General features: G+C 32.8%; 1 protein-coding gene across 1 annotated transcript; it reads left to right on the top strand.

Annotated features, from left to right (window-relative positions):
• The first annotated feature begins 7,986 nt into the window (after positions 1 to 7,986).
• LOC133185925 (uncharacterized) lies at positions 7,987 to 14,810 on the top strand. Its single transcript, XM_061321216.1, has 4 exons — positions 7,987 to 8,524; positions 9,734 to 9,769; positions 13,208 to 13,368; positions 14,547 to 14,810. Exons 1-4 carry the CDS (start codon positions 8,029 to 8,031, stop codon positions 14,637 to 14,639), a joined length of 786 nt encoding a protein of 261 aa, XP_061177200.1. The 5' UTR covers positions 7,987 to 8,028; the 3' UTR covers positions 14,640 to 14,810.
• Positions 14,811 to 19,835: the final 5,025 nt, after the last annotated feature.

Below are 19,835 nucleotides of genomic sequence, written 5' to 3'. Positions count from 1 at the left end.
TGCAAAATCTCTAATTTTCGGTTCGGTTCATTTTTCGGTCGGGATCGTTATTCAGTCGGGTTTGACATAAGGTATAACACGTTACTCAGAATAAATAAGTATAGAAAACGTAAATTTTTGATGACTGATACCTTGTAAAATTATTTTTGACAGTCAAATAATTTTAATCAATTTCTTCTAGTCAATTTGCAAATAAAATTCGTAAAATATGTGACTAGATTTAGAAAAAGAAAGCATAAAACAAAGTAGAATTTGTTTCCTTCTTTCAAAATGTATCGTATCGAAAATAACCGAACCGAGACAAAATTATACAATACGTATCGAACCGTGAAGGAGGTGTATCGTTTTACCCCTATCATTCATGTGGTATTAGAAAAAAAGATAATTGTCCTTAAAAAATGACTACAATTTGTTCAAAATTTGAATGTAACGTCAGGCGGATCGATACGTTTTTGATGCAAGTCATTATGACATAGGCAACCCATTTTATATGATATAAAGTAAATTTTTTATCCAATCAAATACAGCGTTACAATCAGAATTAAATTATAAGAAAATAAGGCACCTATCTGATAAAAATATTATTATATTATTTCCGCTGTCAGAATTCTATAAAATGTGATGCTGAAATGCTTAGTTTCTTAGCAATGTCTTTCGATGGAATCTGACATGTTCAGATATCTTGTTGCACATAGCATCCATAATTTTTGGTGTCCATACAAATTTCAATCGACCAGTTCGACTGTTATATTTTAACTCTCCTTTTTTTTTTTTTTTTAAATTTTTGGAATTCTGAATCAATCTGAAAACTATACAGAATTAAAGACTATTTTTTTTCCACATATAAAAAATCATATCTTTGATACAAGTTCTTCGGCGATTTATGTGAAGAAGCCCAGTTTTCACATACACTCTCATTTTCATCTTCTTGGCAGAGATCATTTTAAACAGTTTTCAAGTCAGTGTAGTGACCATGCTTACTTTAAAAGTTAATTTCTTGCGAAGACAATAGGAAAAATCATGGGGGTTTCTCTGATGAGGTGAAAAAATATATAATAAACAGATCTACATTTACTGTGATATACTGTTTGTTGCATTATTTATTGAACGACCCTCGTATATTACACATTGCAAATAATCATGTTTTGAAGTCTTGAAAATATGAAAAACTTGCGGTAAATGATAAAAAATATCAAAACGACGAACTGGTTTACAAACTAAGAATGGGCTATTGTGTGTTATAATTTAAAAAAAAAAAAGTTAAATAAAATACATATCAGATGTCAGGAGTGCAACATAATAATGTAAAATAGGGTCAATTCAAAATCTAGTATTTTTTTGTAAGAAAACTTGTATCTCAAAATTCTCTTTTGGCTTAGATTTAAAGAATTGGCCTAAATGGACAAAAAAGGATTTTTGGATAATTTTATGGTTTCATATTAAAACTTTTCAAACCAGAATTGACAAAAATGCCAGATCAATATCCATGCAAGTTTGGTTTAAGTAGGATTTATAGCTACTTGGAAATAGACCTGCTCCAAAAAACCTTTAACCTGATTACTTATCAAGAAAATTTTGTTCAGTTCCCACATCCCAAGCAAGTCTGGAAGTTTTCGTCCTTAGATGCACCATCTATGCAAGTTTAATCATAACAGGCCATAATATTATATAGCTACTCCAAAAAATTACCCTGGTCACTCATCTGGAAAATGTAGGTCAGATTCAGAATCCAAAGCAAGTCTGGAAGTGTCCACCCCTAGATATGTCACCCATGCTAATTTGCTTAAGATATAGCTAAAATTCACTCATGTGGAAAATCTAGGTCAGATCCAGCATCCGAAGAAAGTGTGGTAGTGTCCATCCTTAGATGCATCATCCATGCAAGTTTGGTCCAGGTAGGGCTTATAGTTATTTGGGAATGGGCTTGCTCCTAAAACTCTAACCGGGACGCCGTTGTCGACGCCGGGGGTATAACATAAGCTCATCTCGACTTCGTGGAGGTGAGCTTAAAATTAATGTAAAATAGCAATGAAAAAGCCAATTTTTTCCACATATACCAGAGAAGAAACTCAATCAAGGTTTAGATCTAATCATTCATATCCCTGATACCATTTTCTTAAAAAAGCATAATAACTATAATTTCTTTTGATTATGTATTTTAGAAAGTCTTTTAAGATGTAGTAATATTTCCATTTCTATTTGTTTTCTCTGTGATAACTCTTTGAAAGTTAGTTGAGTTGATTTCTTGATCATTCTACCGGAATGCAAATTTCGTCAAGCGAAAGGTCAGGAGCTAAGAAAGTCTAATATGCATGTAATTCTCGTGCGGCTGTCTTTGTGGTTGATGTCAGTGTGCGGGGACTATTGAAATTGACATGTGAGGCCTAGTGTAATTTAAATCTATTAGTCTACATTTTTAAAATCTAAATTTACAATTTTGTTTCACAATGAAATGGAAATATAAGAAATCACTGTCTAGTTAGTAGAGTATGCCAGGGACATCAACGATAGTTGGAAACGTGAGATAATTTGCATAACGGGCAATGATAGTTGGAAACGTGGGATAATTTGCATAACGGGCTTTATGCAAATTATCCCACGTTTCCAACTATCGTTGATGCCCTGGCATACTCTACTAACTAGACAGTGATTCCTTAAATATTTTCTTTTTTCAAATAAAGTTTTAAAATAAAAAAATCTGAATATTTTTTATCCAATTGTCAATTCTATTTCAACTTCAGGAATTTTAACTAGAATGCATGCACAATATGATGATATAAGTGAACAATATGTTATGGGTAGTTGAGTTTTTTCAAAAAATTAAAAAAAAAATAAATTTGGTGGCAATTATTTTAGTTCACCCTTATGTAAATTTTGATCCCCAATTATAGCCGAACCATAACTCTAACCCTAATCCCAGAGTCCATACTAAGTAATAAAAAAAATGAATTCATACAATTTAGAAATGTTTGCAAATTGATAACCTTATTGTGAATCTGGGATAAATTAAAAGAAAAAAAAAACGTTTCGTGTGTATTCCCATGTAAAACTTTAATCCCCTACTGTGGCCCATTTTACTCTCGGGGGGCGGGGGGGGGGGGGGATTTGAGCAGACAATCAGGAAACTATAGAAACTATATGGGAGTATATAAATCATATTTAAATAGATATATTTCCCGATAATGGCCATGACAGAAAAATACTAAGAGTTACAGCTTGTGCTTTTTATCAGCCATATAATCTCCATTTTAGAGTGCAAATTCTAAATGCATAATTTCACCCCCAAAATGCATAAAGTGCAGGAATTAAGATAAGAGACGTTAATCCCCAGGATTTAAATAATAATATATCAAGTTCCAAAGACTGAAAATAGTGCTTGTAGAGTCCCTTCTAAAATTAAAAGATTGATTGATATCCATTGGAGAATTTTTTACTCATAGAAACGTCACCGTATGCTGGTGAATGAATTCAATTTACACCTATACTCCGGACTGAGGGCCATTGAGCAGTGACGGTTCTTTATCGTGCCAACGCCTACCGTGTCACGGGACCTCGAATTTGCGACTTATTCAAAAGACCAGTGCCTTTCGCTTCTAGTGCCTGGAGCTTGGTGAAGGACAATCACTACCTATGTTTACGTTTTAGGATTGACACAGCGCGGCGAAAGTAAATCGAACCCGGGACTCTCGGTCACGAAGCGAACGCCGCACCGCTAGGCTCCGTGACCGGTTTAAAATTAGGAGAAAGAATAAGGGTTAAGATAACGAACAGTGATCGATCTCATAAAAACTTCAAAAAATACAAATCTGTGAACATGGCATAATCAGGGACCCCTGGAAATTCCAGAGGTGGGATCAGGGGTCGTAACATAAAGAGTACTTCAGTCTAAGACCATGGTTAAGTAGGACTTAAGTACAGTCTTAAACCGTAACTAGAAACGTGCCAAGATTTGACAATCTTAACAGAACTTAGCGGCCGGTAGAGGAGACTTAAGTTTGTCTTAACTTTATTAAACATATATTTAGAAATATTTAAGGTTGACTTTCTATGTTAAAACATTCCTCTATTTATAGTATAATCGATCACGGTAGCTCAGTTGGTAGAGCGCTCGCTCCGTGATCGGAAGTTCGAATCTCGGCCGTGACTGACTGTTCCTTCGCCATGCGCTCGGCACTTTGAAGTGAAAGTTGCGGGTCCTTCGGATGAGACCTTAAAAACCGAAGCCCCGTGTCACGGCAGGCAGGCCCCTCACTGCTCAATGGCCCTGAGTGCCGAGTAAAGGTCAAAATTTGAAACCCTTCACCTGTATATGTTGACGTCTCTATATGAGTGAAAAATTCTCGAATAGGACGTAAATCAACATACAATCAATCAATCAATTTATTCATAGTATGCATTAAAAACTAATTTTCTGTATTTCATATACTGGTATAAGAACTTTAGTTTTTGGTCGGAGGGGGGGGGGGGGGGGGTATTCATCATTGATCCCAATGTCACTAATGTAAATGCAAAATATTATTTTTGGGATACGTTTGAATTATAAGTGGGACATAGGTTATAAACACTAATCATAAGTAAATTGTACACAGTAATCATGGATTTGTTTGTTCATTGTGAAAAAATGAAAGGAAATTATTTTAAAAATTGTCGGTGAATTAAAGGATGATGACTAGAAAACTAATGTTTATCATAAAGATTTTACGTAAATTAGATTGAATGTAGAACGCAACAAGCGAGGATTCAGACAGGGTTCTCTAACGTTAACGTTCGATCGATCGATCGAGAGAGTTGTTGATAAGTTGGAGATATACGAAAATTGTTTTCTTTCAAGTTGATGAAACAAGAATATCAGCAGTCTCGTTTAAAGTCATCATTTCGAAAGTTCTATGGTCGATACAATGACCTTGTAAGCAAATACAATTTATCATTGAGTCAAATGCTGACTGACGGTTTTCATACTAATTGTTAGTCTTTTACTTACACACTGAATTGTCGACGGATTTTTCCGTTATTTCACGATCATGACAAGGAGCACACGGCGGGTGTGACCGGTCGGCAGGGGATGCTCACTCCCCCATGGCACCTGATCCCACCTCTGATGTTTTGGAGGTCCGTGTTTGCTGTGCACCTATTTTGTAATGTTTAATGGACTTTTAAGCTGGAATACTGTTCGTTATCTCCATATATTTCATTTCTGAAAACAATTCTTTTCCATCTTTCATTAAATTGTAAATAAGTATATTATAAAACGTCTGCAGTCTCTATATTCTAGAAAATATTCTAAATGTCCCTATTGTTTTGTACTTTTTTTTTGTTATTTGTTTTAATCTAAAGTACATAGACTTTCGGTTATCGTGCCATGTCTGCGAGAATGACAACTTGAAAGCAAGTGAACATTTGTCAAATGAAAGAATAACAACAAACGGTAAACTGAAAACATCGCAGTCTCGAGTGATGAACAATTTTCATGCATTTACAATGAACCACTAGTGCTACTCTGTGACCGTGCAATATATGTTTTCAAATATTCAGAATAATTTATACAGAATTAACTTAACCTAGCTAAAACTGATAGGTGAAGACATCACTTTAATATATATGTGATTAAAACGTAACTTAATCATTTTTACAAATATTTATTTATAAATAAATTGAATAACTAGGATGATTCATAAAAAATATTTTGAACATAAGTTTGACTTAGCTAAGACCTAGCTTAGAAGCCTTGTTGGAGTAAGCATCCTCTGTTGACCGGTCAAACCCGCCGTGGGCCCAATGTATTGATCAAGTAAACGGAACATTCGGTAGTCAAATTTTGTACAAAAACAAATATCTAATAATTGGAGCCAAAATAGATCCAATGGAAGATCATATTTGCTATTAAGGTCATAAGAACAACGGACATTGATGTGACAAAAAAAAAAAACTATCAAAAGCAAGAGATGTTTCCGCTGAAAACATTCATTTTTGGAAAAAAATCAGGACACTGAATGATGAGAACAACCTCCTAAAAATCTCTAAAAATGCTGAAGAACAATTGAAAAAAGCTCCTGACAACGGAAAAGTGTACTAAAAGGAACTAAGTAACAACTTACGGCAAGCACTTCATATGCCCTTGAGGACCAGTATACCTTCTCAAGGTAAATAAAAGACACACATGAAAAAATTGACAGGATAATTACCATTGTAAAAACTCAAAGATGAAATTTGTATTACAGATGAAATTACAATTTTCAGGCAGTGTACATTAATCTAAGTTGCAGGCAGCTTTGCAAATCAATGCCAGCCATAAAATTCTTACAGTGCATTTATTTGGAACCTCAAATGTGGAAGGAATAAAAGAGGACATATTATCAAGTGCTGTTGAAATACAAAAATTATCAAATATACCATAAAACGTACATTCCAGCATTTATATTCATTTTCATTCCTATACGTTTATTTGATTATAATCCTTTAAACTTGACATAAAAGATCCCATAGAGTCTGACACATAGATTGTTTCACATTAGGCTATAAAACGTTCATGGTATCATAACAACAAAAATTAATGACTTCAACTTTCGACAAATGCCCTTATTTATGTAGCAATATACCACTATCACCTGCATAAATGGAATTATATCTCCCAGTTGATCCTGCAAGCATATATAATTTCTGATCACACACACATACACCTCTCTCTCTCTCTCTCTCTCTCACACACACACACACACACACACACACAAGTTTACCAGCAACAAGAAGATCATGAACAAAACAGAACTAAAAAGCTCCATGTTATATAACTAATGTTGCACGCATCTGCACATGTAGCTATTTTTAGCCTTGGATTTCAGAAACTATTTTGAGCTGGAAATTTTCTTTCTTTATATTTTTAGCTTAGCTGGTGAGAAGATGTAATTGGAGAGTTTTCTCATAAATTAACACAGATAATGGTTTTATATCGGTAAATACCCAGGATGCTTTTTTCTTTTAAATAATAACGTTAATATACACTCGCCACGTCATGTTAGACGTGAATTTAGCTCTGATATACGGTTCAGAGAAAAGTAAATATTAAAAAAAAACAAATAAAAGATATGTGTTTAGATATTTTACAGACTTGTATTTTATTTATTTGTAGTTTGTGAAAAAAAAATTTAAAAAGAATCCGTAAGATAAGACTGATAACATTGCGTCTTCTTTGTAATTACAGAGTTCATTGTTTGATAATTTTTCATCATAAGGATATAATTTTTGTTGTTTCATTCATAACCTAGATAATTATTATTTTAATCATGGAAAGTCATAAGTCGATACCCTACAAGATGGATTTTGTTTAATCTTCATATACTAGTATATTTTTCAGGAAGAGTTAGAAAGGTAAGTCATGAACATACTTTGGCCCTGGGCTTTTTGTGTTTTTTTTAGTCCCCTACCGGTGAACCGGAGGGGACTATAGGTTTCCTCTGAGTCTGTCTGTCCGTCCGTCTAGCTGTCTGTCTGTCTGACAGTCTGTCCCACTTGGTTTTCCGCACTTTTTTTTTAAACGCTGGCAGATATTGAGCTGATTTTTGGTATGTGAGTGTATCTTGATAAGATACAGATCAAGTTTGCATTTCGTCCCGCTTCAATGATTTTTGGCGGAATTACGACCTTTTCAATTTTTCAGGGCTTTCCGCAATTTTTTTTCTAAACGCTTGCAGATATTGAGCTGATTTTTGGTATGTGACTTTACCTTGATGAGTTATAGATCAAGTTTGCATTTCATTCCGCTTCATTGATTTTTGACGGAATTATGGCATTTTCAATTTTTAGCGGGAACCAGATTACACTTGCCGGTAGGGGACAAGTATTGCTAATGCAATACTCTCAGAATGCTTGTTTCTTCAAATTTTATTAATTCGTTAATTAACTTCATTTAAGAAAAAAATTTAAAGTAAATTGGAAAAATCTTATGCGGAAGACCTTTAATTCTTTTTCATTTTTATCAAAGACAGACAAATATGGATTCCATAGAAATGGAAAGTCTGCTACAAGAATGCGATGATTTTTTTTTACCACAGTGACCCAAAAGTGGAGAGCATCAGTGCAAGTTGTGAATCAATTTCAGGCAGAAAGATTTTTAGGGATCTTTCACCAGATAAGGATTTCCATTTATATGTGTGTTACTGTGAGGAAGACTATGATGAAGTTAAGCCGATATGTGTCCGGTTAGAAGAAGCCTTTGGACTTAAATGCATGATTTTTAAGCGCGATTTTCCACAAGCAGGCTTAATAGAGGATATGTGTAAGAATGCTTTGGAAAAATGCGAAAAAGTTCTGATATTTCTGAGTCCAAACTCCAAGAACAGTTTTTGGTGTTGCCTTGAAATACGGCAAGCTTGTATGAACACATTCACTGACTTGGACAACTTTAAAATGATCCTTGTTGAATTGTATCCAGTAGAAAAGCCCGCTTGCTTGGCAGGTATCAAACACATTAACCCAACAGAATCAGAGGACGTTGCAGCCAGTATTCATGAAGCTTTTTACCACCCAGTAGCCCTTTTCACAAAAAATCTTACGACTAAGATTAAAAATTTTCCAATTCTTCTATATGTACCTATATTGAAGTATGTTACAAAAAATCTTATATTTCTATTACATTACAGTATATTGAGAATTATTCTTCTGAAAAAATAATTTTCTTTATTAAACAAAGAAATTACAGAGTTGTAAAATTTTAATCTTACTCGTAAGAATTTTTGTGAAAAAGGCTACTGGTATGTATGTACACATACAGGCGTAATAGGTGATTTCAGTTTAAGGAGAAACGGGAGACTAAATAATCCCTTTTTTAAACAATAACATTAAAAAATCCCATGATTTCCAAAAATAAATCCTGTTTCCAAGTTTATGTTAATTAACTAAGCATTATTTACATTTGCAAATATTTTTCTTAGATGAACCTATTGAAGAGAAAATATGTTCAATTCTGTATGAACTTATTAGGGGGTCAGAGGTCATGGCGTGACCGAATCACACAGCAAGACGATATCTTGTCTACATATTTCTGTCACAGTGACACTGTTTCGGAACTTCTGAGCCGTTAAAGCGATGAAAAAGATAAAATTATTGAAACATATATTTTTTTTGTTCAACAAATGATAATTATATCTTTCTTGGGTGTGAAGAATGTTTATAATTAGCCTAAAATCACGCTTACCTTTTTAACCCGAAATTCCTTTGAAGGTATGTAAACTGAAGACGATATACCACCGCTTTTGACTTCATATATAAAGAACTCTTACAATAATAGTAAGATTATTCTCAGTAGCGATCATTGTTTTTTCATTACGAACAGTTATTTCCTGAACTGGACGGCTTAACATCCATGTAAATATTCAAATGTTGGAGCGAGGCGAACTCTGAAGAACAAACAGCTTCTAGGTCATTGCGCGTCACAACATAGCAATACGGCGGGCCGTTTGTGTAATAAATGCAGTTCTACTCAGAATATTCGTCTCAAATGTAAATAAAAGTAATAAACAACAATCTTAAAAAGTTCACTGGGAAATGAACTTGGTTGGTACGTGATCAAATCTTCTGAGAAGCCCTTCGGGCTTCACAGGATTTGATCACGTGACCAACCAAGTTCATTTCCCAGAGAACTTTTTAACATTGTTGTTTATTTCTTAAATAACCTTCTCCTTCTCTTTTTTTTTTTTTTTTTTTTTTTTTTTTTTTTTTTTTTTTTTTTTTTTTACAGAAATTACAAATGAACTTCGAGAAATTAATAGGAAAGGTAAGCGTATTTTTACGTACATATACATACATACATACATACATACATACATACATACATATACAGTGTTTTTTTATTCAGCACTTTGGGACTGGTGGCTGGGCCCTCAGAATTGGGAATTTCAGCGTCAATTAGGCTAAATTTGGAATCTCCCAGAAAACCCAGTGACTTAAAAAGCGTTGTCAAAAAGCTTTGTTTTTGTCTTTGAATTACTTTAACAAACAATTGATATAACAAATCAAGATTATTATTGGTATGAATTATCTAATCACTCACACCAAGAACAATAGTGGTATAAATTATCTAACTATAAAGAAAATCCAACATGGCTGAACAACAAAACCTGCTTGAACTTCACTGAAAAGCATGCAATAAACAAACTGAATTTGATCACATATTTTGTAAGTTTTTTCTTTGGGAAAACTTCCACTACATTTTGGGAAAATACGGGCATATTTTTAATTGGGACTGGGACCGAATTTCGGCCCCAAATCGGTCCTAAAAAATCACTGATACGGGCATATTTTCAATTGGGACTGGGGCCGAATTTCGGCCCCAAATCGGTCCTAAAAAATCACTGATATATATATATATATATATATATATATATATATATATATATATATATATATATATATATATATATATATATATATATATATAAGCAGTTATGTTAAGGCAGTTCCCAGATCATATTTCGGCGATTTTAGACTTTTTTCGTAAAATGTAACATTGATAAATCGGAAAAGCCATAGATAAACATTTACTATTATTATCCATTGTATAGACGTCATTGAGTCTTAAGCTAAAAGGAGCACTCAACTACGACGTCATCACGTGACGTCTATAAAAATAAAAATTGCCTCAATGAAAAAATGAAAAGTTCAACACTACCCCAGGGATAACTCATTTCTTTTTGTGAAAATAATTATGTAAAAACATAACTGGGTCATGAAAAGTGTTGCTAGAATCTTGCTCTCCCGACACAGAAAAAATTATTCCAAAGTTTCACATGAAACCTTACCAAAATTATTACATTTTGTACAAAGGATCAAGGAATTGTTATCAATTCATGTTAATTACACGATTCCAGCAGCACTTTCCATGTACTATAGAATACAAGCTTTCGATACAAACAAAAATTATGTCTCAAAGTATGCGGTTTAGTGTTAAACTTTTGCAACTTTGTTGTTACAGAACGACAGAGGAAAGGCTGATCGGGATTTCAAAGCACTGCCTGTGTTCATTATAAGAAAACACGATTAGAAAATATCAGCGTACCTGATTCTTAATATTTATTCCTTATGAATCACACATAACCTCACGATATATCTTTAAAACTCCCATTTTATATATTTGTTTACATGAAGTCTCGTCACGTTTAATTTTCACTCGGCAAATATTTGATCAATAGTTATGAAGTCATGGGTATGGTATTTAATCCCCGTGATAAATACTAAGCTATTTATTCCACCCAAAAACGAGAAGATTTTGTTTATATTATGTTTTTGAGCGATTCCATTCATTTCTTGAACCTGAATTTAAACTTTAAATATATACATTTGTGGTATCTCTCTATTATATAAACATGCAGAGAGCAAATATCTTCATAACTGTATGAAGTTTTTCGAAGGTCATAGGTCATTACGTGACCCAATCACACAGCGCAGTAATATCTACATAAAAAGACTTACTCCACTAAGCAATATAGCATGTTTTTCATACATAAAAATGTACAAAATACTCTAGTAAATTATAATAATCATTTTATTTACAATGTAAACGAGTATTTAATACAGTTTTTGATCGGTTTTACATAGAGAATAGAAAACTACATGTTATAAGTTCCATGTCTGAGCTGCATAGTCTCAACGTTTACCCTTATTTTTCTCGCAGACCTCTGAATGCTATAATTTTTTTTCGTTAAACTTTACTCACAATAAATTTGAAAATCTGTTGAAAAATATCAATGTAATGCAATCACGCCACAAACAGCTGACAAACACTGCACTTTGGAAGTTCGGTAGGCACACCTCCATCATCGAGATCGTTGTGACGTTGTCTTAACAATGTACGCTGTCGCCAGTGTCTCCATGTCAACATCATAAATTAATATAAATATGCCTTACTGAAATCGTAGATTTTATGGTTTTGATCAAATTTTGTACTTGATTTCAAGTTATCTGGTCCGGACAAGTGTCTCCATCCATCCCTTTCCTACCGAAATTCCTCCAACTTTCTATTATCAAACATCGGACGTGTTTCTTGTGTTTTTTAACATCGAATATGGGTTCTCATGAATACAAAAATTCCCAGACACCAATATGCTCACTATAATTGATCGCAAGTAGCCTTTCACAGAATATTCCCTTCAAAACAGAATCCTTTGCCAGATGAATTTGAAGCGTAACCGCTTTTCAAGCCGATTTACACCTAGCGTAATTTGTCGAAATCTACGACGTGCGGTTAGTGCAATATTTATATTCGATTACATTCAATTGTCCATCTCAAATGTATATATAAGTAATAAATAACAAGTTTAAAAACTTCAATGGGAATTGAAGTGGGTCGGTACGTGATCAAATCTTCTGAGAAGGCCTTCGGCCTTCACAGGATTTGATCACGTGACCGACCCACTTCAATTCCCATTGAAGTTTTTAAACTTGTTATTTATTTCTTAAATATAGATATTAAGAAATCATTATTTCTATACTTCACGTCATACAGCTTATTATGACGTCATATTGTATAGTCAAGTAGGATATCTCTGGATGTAACCTTAACATACCCGCGATATATATATATATATATATATATATATATATATATATATATATATATATATATATATATATATATATAGATAGATAGATAGATAGATAGATAGATAGATAGATAGATAGATAGAATTGTAAAAAAAAAAAATAACAAAAAAATAACTGTTCTTCCCCATGATCAAAAGAGACAAATGTGAGAGGTAATGATATGGGGTCAAAAATAGTACAGAAGCAGTCATAGTTTGTTAATAGTCTGCATAGTGATAAATTGGGGACAAATTAGATTTTAGAGTATGAGTTGTTACTGAATACTAGACTAATTATTTCGTTGATCCTGATCTTCCTATTTCTCTTGCTTTGAGCAACAAAGCTTCATCTATCAGTTTATGTTATACTCTATGGCCCATACTCAGGTGACCGTTAAGGCCCGTGGGCCTCTTGTTTACTGTTTGTGAAATTGCCTTTTATCAATGACAGTGGTATCAAATCAATTCCAAGTTTTCAAAAAAGCTTCAGAGCATCAATCCATTTTCATTGATTAGTTATCTGTAACTTTAAATATGGGACAATAGGTAAATACTTTTTATGGCAATTCATATATATCAATGATGCATTTTTAAAATCTTACTAATACACTGAATTCATTCCTGTTTAATGACAGCTTTAGCAGAAAGGAAATTGAGAGCAAACGGAACCGTCGTATTTTCAAAAACATTAAAACCTAAACACAGAAAATTAATTCATGGGTGGAGAAGCTTTGCTCCAGTAATGGAATACCATGATTTCTTGCGGTTGCGACGTAATCATCACCTAGGACTAGAGGTACATGTATGTATGTGTACAGTTATGGTCTTGACCTAGGGCTAGAGGTATGTATGTGTACAGTTATGGTCTTGACCTAGGGCTAGAGGTATGTATGTGCATAGTTATGGCCTTGACCTAGGGCTAGAGGTATATATGTGTACAGTTATGGTCTTGATCTAGGGCTATAGGTATGTATGTGTACAGTTATGGTCTTGACCTAGGGCTATAGGTATGTATGTGTACAGTTATGGTCTTGACCTAGGGCTAGAGGTATATATGTGTACAGTTATGGTCTTGACCTAGGGCTATAGGTATGTTTGTGTACAGTTATGGTCTTGACCTAGGACTAGATGTATGTATGTGTATAGTTATGGCCTTGACCTAGGGCTAGAGGTATATATGTGTACAGTTATGGTCTATGGGCGTCTCCATATGAGTGAAAAATTCTCGAGAGGGACGTTAAACAACATACAAACAAAAAGCAACACACTTGATAATGAGTATCACAACGATAATGCCACATGCGTGTAAATTAAACGCATACGGTTCGCCGTAGAATTGTGTTGCTAATGCTGAGGCTAACATCATAAATTGTAAAATGCGTCTAAACCAATCAGAATATGGTATTTAACATGAAAGTATAATAATTATAGAATGTATCGATTGATTCTGCACATATTTTTTTAGCAAAGCGGGAAACATTCATTTACTAAATTATGTGTAAGGTCGTTTAAACTATTTTCTTAGACCTTACCTTGCTAGGGATACTCCTGAACATAATTACTAATCCAACTTAATTAGGAACTCTGTAAAATGTTTAATAGGTAATTTATTGCGGCTTTATTTTTCTTTACAAAAATCTAGCCCATTGGATTTCATGTCTCTCATCCCATTTCAAAACAATGTCAACTTCTGTACATTTTCTCAGTTACAAAATATTTTTTAAAGGCAACATAATGTTGTTTTACTACTCTAAAGAACAACAATGCCTGACTAAAATTTGGTCTTCAATTTAAATTTGTTATGTTAAGAAAAGCATGTTTATAGGGCTACATAAACTTATAAAAAGATACTAAATTAAATAAATTGAAATAAAACGAATTGTCTACAAAATTATTTCAAGACATTTCATAATGCTGCCTTTACGATCCCAAGCCGATCATTCCTTTAAAAGGAATTTTTTTTTACCATTTCAGTTGATGAATCAATTCAATGCAGTGTATGAAGCGTTGAGTTCACACCTGCTCTTACGGTTTTATCCGGTTTTGCAGGGAAGATTCTATCCATGACTTGCCTCTTTAAACGTTAGCCTCCTGGTGCTCTTTCTCATTCTTGGAAGTGTCTTTCTATCGGTGGCCATACATAAAAAGAATAACGTCAGTGACGCAACTTATGCTTCCGGTGTGCTAGTTTCACTTTCACTTCTACCTATCACCAGAATCATATTGTGGATATTTAAAATAAAGCTATGTTTATTCCGTCCTTTTTGTAAATTGCCGTTTCAAAATTAAAATTTTAGGTTTAAAAAAATGCTTGTTGTTTATTTATTTCCTTCCTCTCATTGCATTATAGGTCGTGCGGTCAGTAAAAAGTATCATATGGAAGAAGAACTTATCATTTTACAAAAAATCCTTATGTTTCATAGTCTTGGACGATTATAAAGAAAGCGTATCTTTTACAGTTAACTTTACATTCGTGTGCTGACGCCTTTAAACTTCCCAAGGGACCTAAAATATTTATGAAATAATTCGTTAAATTTAAAATTTTAAACCAAGCGTGTATGAAAATTTCCAATATTGAATTGCAAAATATATCGTTACAGTAGGAGATTTTATATTTTCTCAGAAATTTCATTTTGGCAAATAAATGATTTAATATTGTTCACTAGAAATTTAAATTTTTGGATGTTACTGACAAGCAATAAAGCAATAAAATGTATTCCTGTCTTAAATCTTACAAAAGTATGCAGACACTAAAATCTACGAAAATCACTACACCTTTGCATCACTCACTTGCTCTGATGCGATCTGTGCATTATCTTTCATAATTTGACAGTTCGATGCAGACACATAAGCAATTTCAGTGGGTGGGTGAATGGGGCATAACCAAACATTTTCATTTTTTTTTTGGGGGGGGGGGGGGCACTCCGAAGCAAAAATTTCTTGACAAATCAAACAAATTTCATCAGACGTTATTTTTGAGGCAACACACGCATAAAGAAGCTATGTCTTTCACAGTACATGTGTACTTTATATCGGCAAAATTATGAGGCTAGATAAAACTTCCATCAAAGTTCTGCAAAAAAATAATCTAAGTTTTGCATTGAATACATCAGGTTTCCTATTCTTTATTCCTTATGTAATTTAATATTATCTACCTTAACAAGAATTACAGGTTAATGTTGTTCGTTATGAAACAGAAAATTGTCAGGTAAGATAAATGTGAAACTTACAGTTGTCAGGTAAGATCAATAAATCAAAGATTTTATTTTATTTTATTTGTTTGTTTAACATTCTTTCGAGAATTAACATTAAGACGTCTCCACTTGTCAGTGGAAGGCTGCAGATTTAGCCCTGTACTCGGCACTCTACGGACTTTAGGTAGTGAGGAATCTTTTTTCGTGCAAGTAACTACTGCAACACAAGACCTCGCGTTATACAGTTTCATCCGAAGGACCGGTCTACGCGTCGCACAGTGGATTCAAACCCGCGAAGTAAAAGTAAGCTACTAACTACGCGACTTTAGAGCAAACGCTCTAACCACTGCGCCACGCGGGCGACGAGATTTTAATAAATGGCAGTGAATAATATTTTTTCATCCTAGAAACTGTAACTTTGTGTATAATTGATGACAACGTAATACACAAACGCATGCGCACAAATCTTAGTCCAAATCGGAAGCTATAAGTCTACTAGCATGGAATTTTCATTATGGACAAAGCCTCTTTAATTTCTAAAAAGTATGACACCCTAATTTTTGTGACGTATACTGTTATATTTTCCGATTATAAAATTAACATACTACTTTGAGCTCTTAGAGCTCTATGGGCAGATTGCATAGGCTTTGATTTTATGGGCGAGTTACAACCTATGCCAATAATAAATCATATTGAAAACAGAAACTACGCTCGTGCTTTTATCATAATAGATAATTATTGGAGAAATTTTACCACAAGTTCATTTTGCATTAAGTTAACAATATTATACTTTATATATCTATCTTTTGAATGAGTTCGAGGGCAATATGCTTTTTGTGGGACCCGCGAACGAAACTATAAAATTATCATTTTAGTTTGAGGGTTTGACAAACATTATTTTGCTCTTAAACTCAGCAAAAATGTTCTGTTATACCTTTGAAAATTGTTGCCTAAGACTATACAAGTCTGCCCTGGCTTCAATGATTGCGATAGAGAAAAACTAATTTTGATATAAATTTCATATACCTTTATTATATAGTTATGACTCGGTCAATTTTGTAAGTGTCGAATACCCAACTCATACTATAATACAGTTTGCTGACTTGTGTTGGCTGATTTCCTTATATGTAAGCTTAAGAATAACGGTTGAAAACTGAATGTGCCTTAAAGAACGTCAAAGCGGTCATGCATTTCACAGACAGGTTCAATTCTCACCGATCCACGCTTATAATTTGCATTCGTTAAACATCAGTTTAAATGGGACTATTTAATATGAATCTTCATTAAAACTTTAAAAACTAGTTTACTAAACGAGTAGTGATTTGTAAATTGGTGTTGCCGTAGCAACAGAAAAACAAAATAATCAAAGTACTTTTCTTCCTTTATTTAAAGTATAATTCATTAGCGCTAAAGTCTCTCTAGAGATTTCAGGTTAAAGAACAACTCTGCAGCTTATGTTAAATTTTATTTTAAAAATATTTATGTGAGCTTTTGAAATCAAGAAATCCGGACATAACTGACGAAGAAAACCAGGTATGTTTGTATTTAAATATTTATATGTAGTTAAGCCAAAATAAAGATTTCTATTCCTCTTGAGCCGAAGGTTCGAGGAGCAAATACTTTGGCCATCAGTGCGATGTGCGTAACCTTTTTGAATGTTGGCCATATCGTAAGAACTTATGGCGAATACTTATCAAATCTGTCTTATATATTTTTTGTCAAGGGTTTTTACTCATACTTAAAATATTATAGTTTAAAAAGGTAATATAATTATAACTAGAAAGACGAAAAGTATGCCAAAGTGACATACATTTTAAATGTTAGGCCTATGATCATCAGACACAGTCATTTGATGTACAGGTCCTAGGGATAAAATGGGGCTCTAATAACAGTGCTATGAAATATATCAGATGTCCCTTTAGCCTCTTATATTTAAATGAAATGAATACTAATTGAAGTATACTACAGGAAATACTAATAAGCTACAAATATGTGATGGCCTTGAGTCAAAGTCACGCATTGAAAGATTAACGAAAGGCACTTAGTACTTAGAAGTGTGTTTTAACATAGATTTTGTATTTATTTATTACGTTTCAGGCAGAGGCTGGCAGTAAAATAGAAAATCTTCTACACAAGATGTACTTTCAAAGACAGCTTCATAAACTTGCAGAGTGCTTAGATTTCTGCATCACTAAGCGTCACAATACCGTAGGGTATTCACGGTGCCTTTGTCAGCGTTTGGAAAGTGACATCATACCGCCTTTAATTAGAACTTAACACGGCGGGTGTGACCGGTCGGCAGGGGATGCTCACTCCTCCATGGTACCTGATCCCACCTCTAAATTTTCAGGTTCGTGTTTGCTCTGCTCCAATTTGGTATCTTTTCATTAGACTTTCGAGATTGAATACTGTTCGTTATCTTCATATTTCGTAGAAACTCCAACTTCCATAATTTTCATAAATTGAATTTGGGATTTTTTCCAGATGTAATTAATCCATTGCTTTTTTTTTTTTTTTGATTTATTTAACAGTTAAACTTAATGTCTTTGAAATATTTTGTACATATATCATGCATAACTTTAAATTTTCACTACAACTGTAAATAATTCATTCGACAATCATTATAGTTATAAGTATTGTATATATTCCAGGAAAATGTTTTCCTAAGTTGTTAGAATTTGTAATCAATCCCTTTGTATCAATTATACAATAAAATAGGTTCAAAACAAACAACAGTTAAATGAAGTTCACACTAATGTTTTTTGTCTGAATTTTTTCTTTATTGAATAATAATGTTTTTGGTGATACGGAAAACCTTATTTAAGGTCTTATGTCCTTTTGATAAGAGAGATATCTTCGAAAGAAATTAATTAATTTATTTATTCCTTTACTTGATTAAAGCAATATGAGCTGCAACTTTGATGTCGGAAATTTTTGTTGCAATATTGTAATTAACTATGACAATTAAAAAAGAACGTTTATAAACTTCTTTTGTTTTTATTTGCGATGGAAGAACTAATTTTAAGCTTTGATTAAAGCAAAATTACATTATTGTCGTCCTGTACAATATTGATTTCTTATGTAATACTATACATTCCCTTGTGCAGAAATATTTCTTATGAAACAATTTAATACTTTATCTCAGTCTTATTGATCATAAGAGTTTAATTTACATACAGATGTATCATAACAGCACATTTTAACAGCAAAATAAAACTATCAAAAATGCAGCTCATATTGCTTTAACTGTAATATTCCTACATAACAATCAAACCCATTGGCAAGAAGAATGATCATTTTCAATGTTTACTTTTCTTTTGCTAATGTATTTGGTATTTATTTATGGCTTTCTTTCTTAAACATTTGCACACAGTTATTTTTTAATTTTACATATTAAAATATATTATTTTCTGTTTAAGAACTTAAAAAGTTGTAAACTTTACGGTGTATTTTGTAGATTATTTTTATTAGTTGTATTTATATATTATTTCTTTAGAAAAAATGAAAAAAAAAAAAGAAAAGAAAGATAACTAAATCTTCTTGATGGCCTTTTTTTTTTTTTACAAGAATAGATAAAGTGATATTCTAACTTAAAAAAAGCGCCGTTTTTTTTTTTTTTTTTTTTTTTTTTTTTTTTTTTTATGTAAATTCAATATGTATGATACTAAGTATTGTTTTCAAATACTAGTATATCTCACATTTTTAATTTTATCTTATGATAATAAATTATAATAAGTGCTCTTCCTGTTAACTGTCTCAAATTTTCTTCGTGTTATAATTAGAAATAATTTTCATCTTGAAAAAATTAAGCATCGCTTCATATCTCATACCTTTTCTCGTTTGAATTTAATGGTTTTATTGTTGATAAAAATCAATTAATTTTTTTCAATGATATTTAGAACAGAGGGACATTACGCCTTAGGCATTATATATGATTTAAATAAAGCAGGGACGTGCACATGGTTACGTATATACTGTAGTGATACTTTTCTTTCCTCAGCGTCCCTTATATGTGTAGCTAAAAAACATAATCTCTTAAGCTTGATTATTTAGTTATTTTTCACATACC

This window comes from Saccostrea echinata, unplaced genomic scaffold (assembly GCF_033153115.1).
Source record: "Saccostrea echinata isolate AGI-Se365-2 ecotype Australia unplaced genomic scaffold, CSIRO_AGI_Sech_v1 ptg000012l, whole genome shotgun sequence".
Lineage (NCBI taxonomy): Eukaryota > Metazoa > Mollusca > Bivalvia > Ostreida > Ostreidae > Saccostrea > Saccostrea echinata.
The sequence above is the reverse complement of the archived record's forward strand: the minus strand, read 5'-3'. Positions and strand labels throughout refer to the sequence as shown.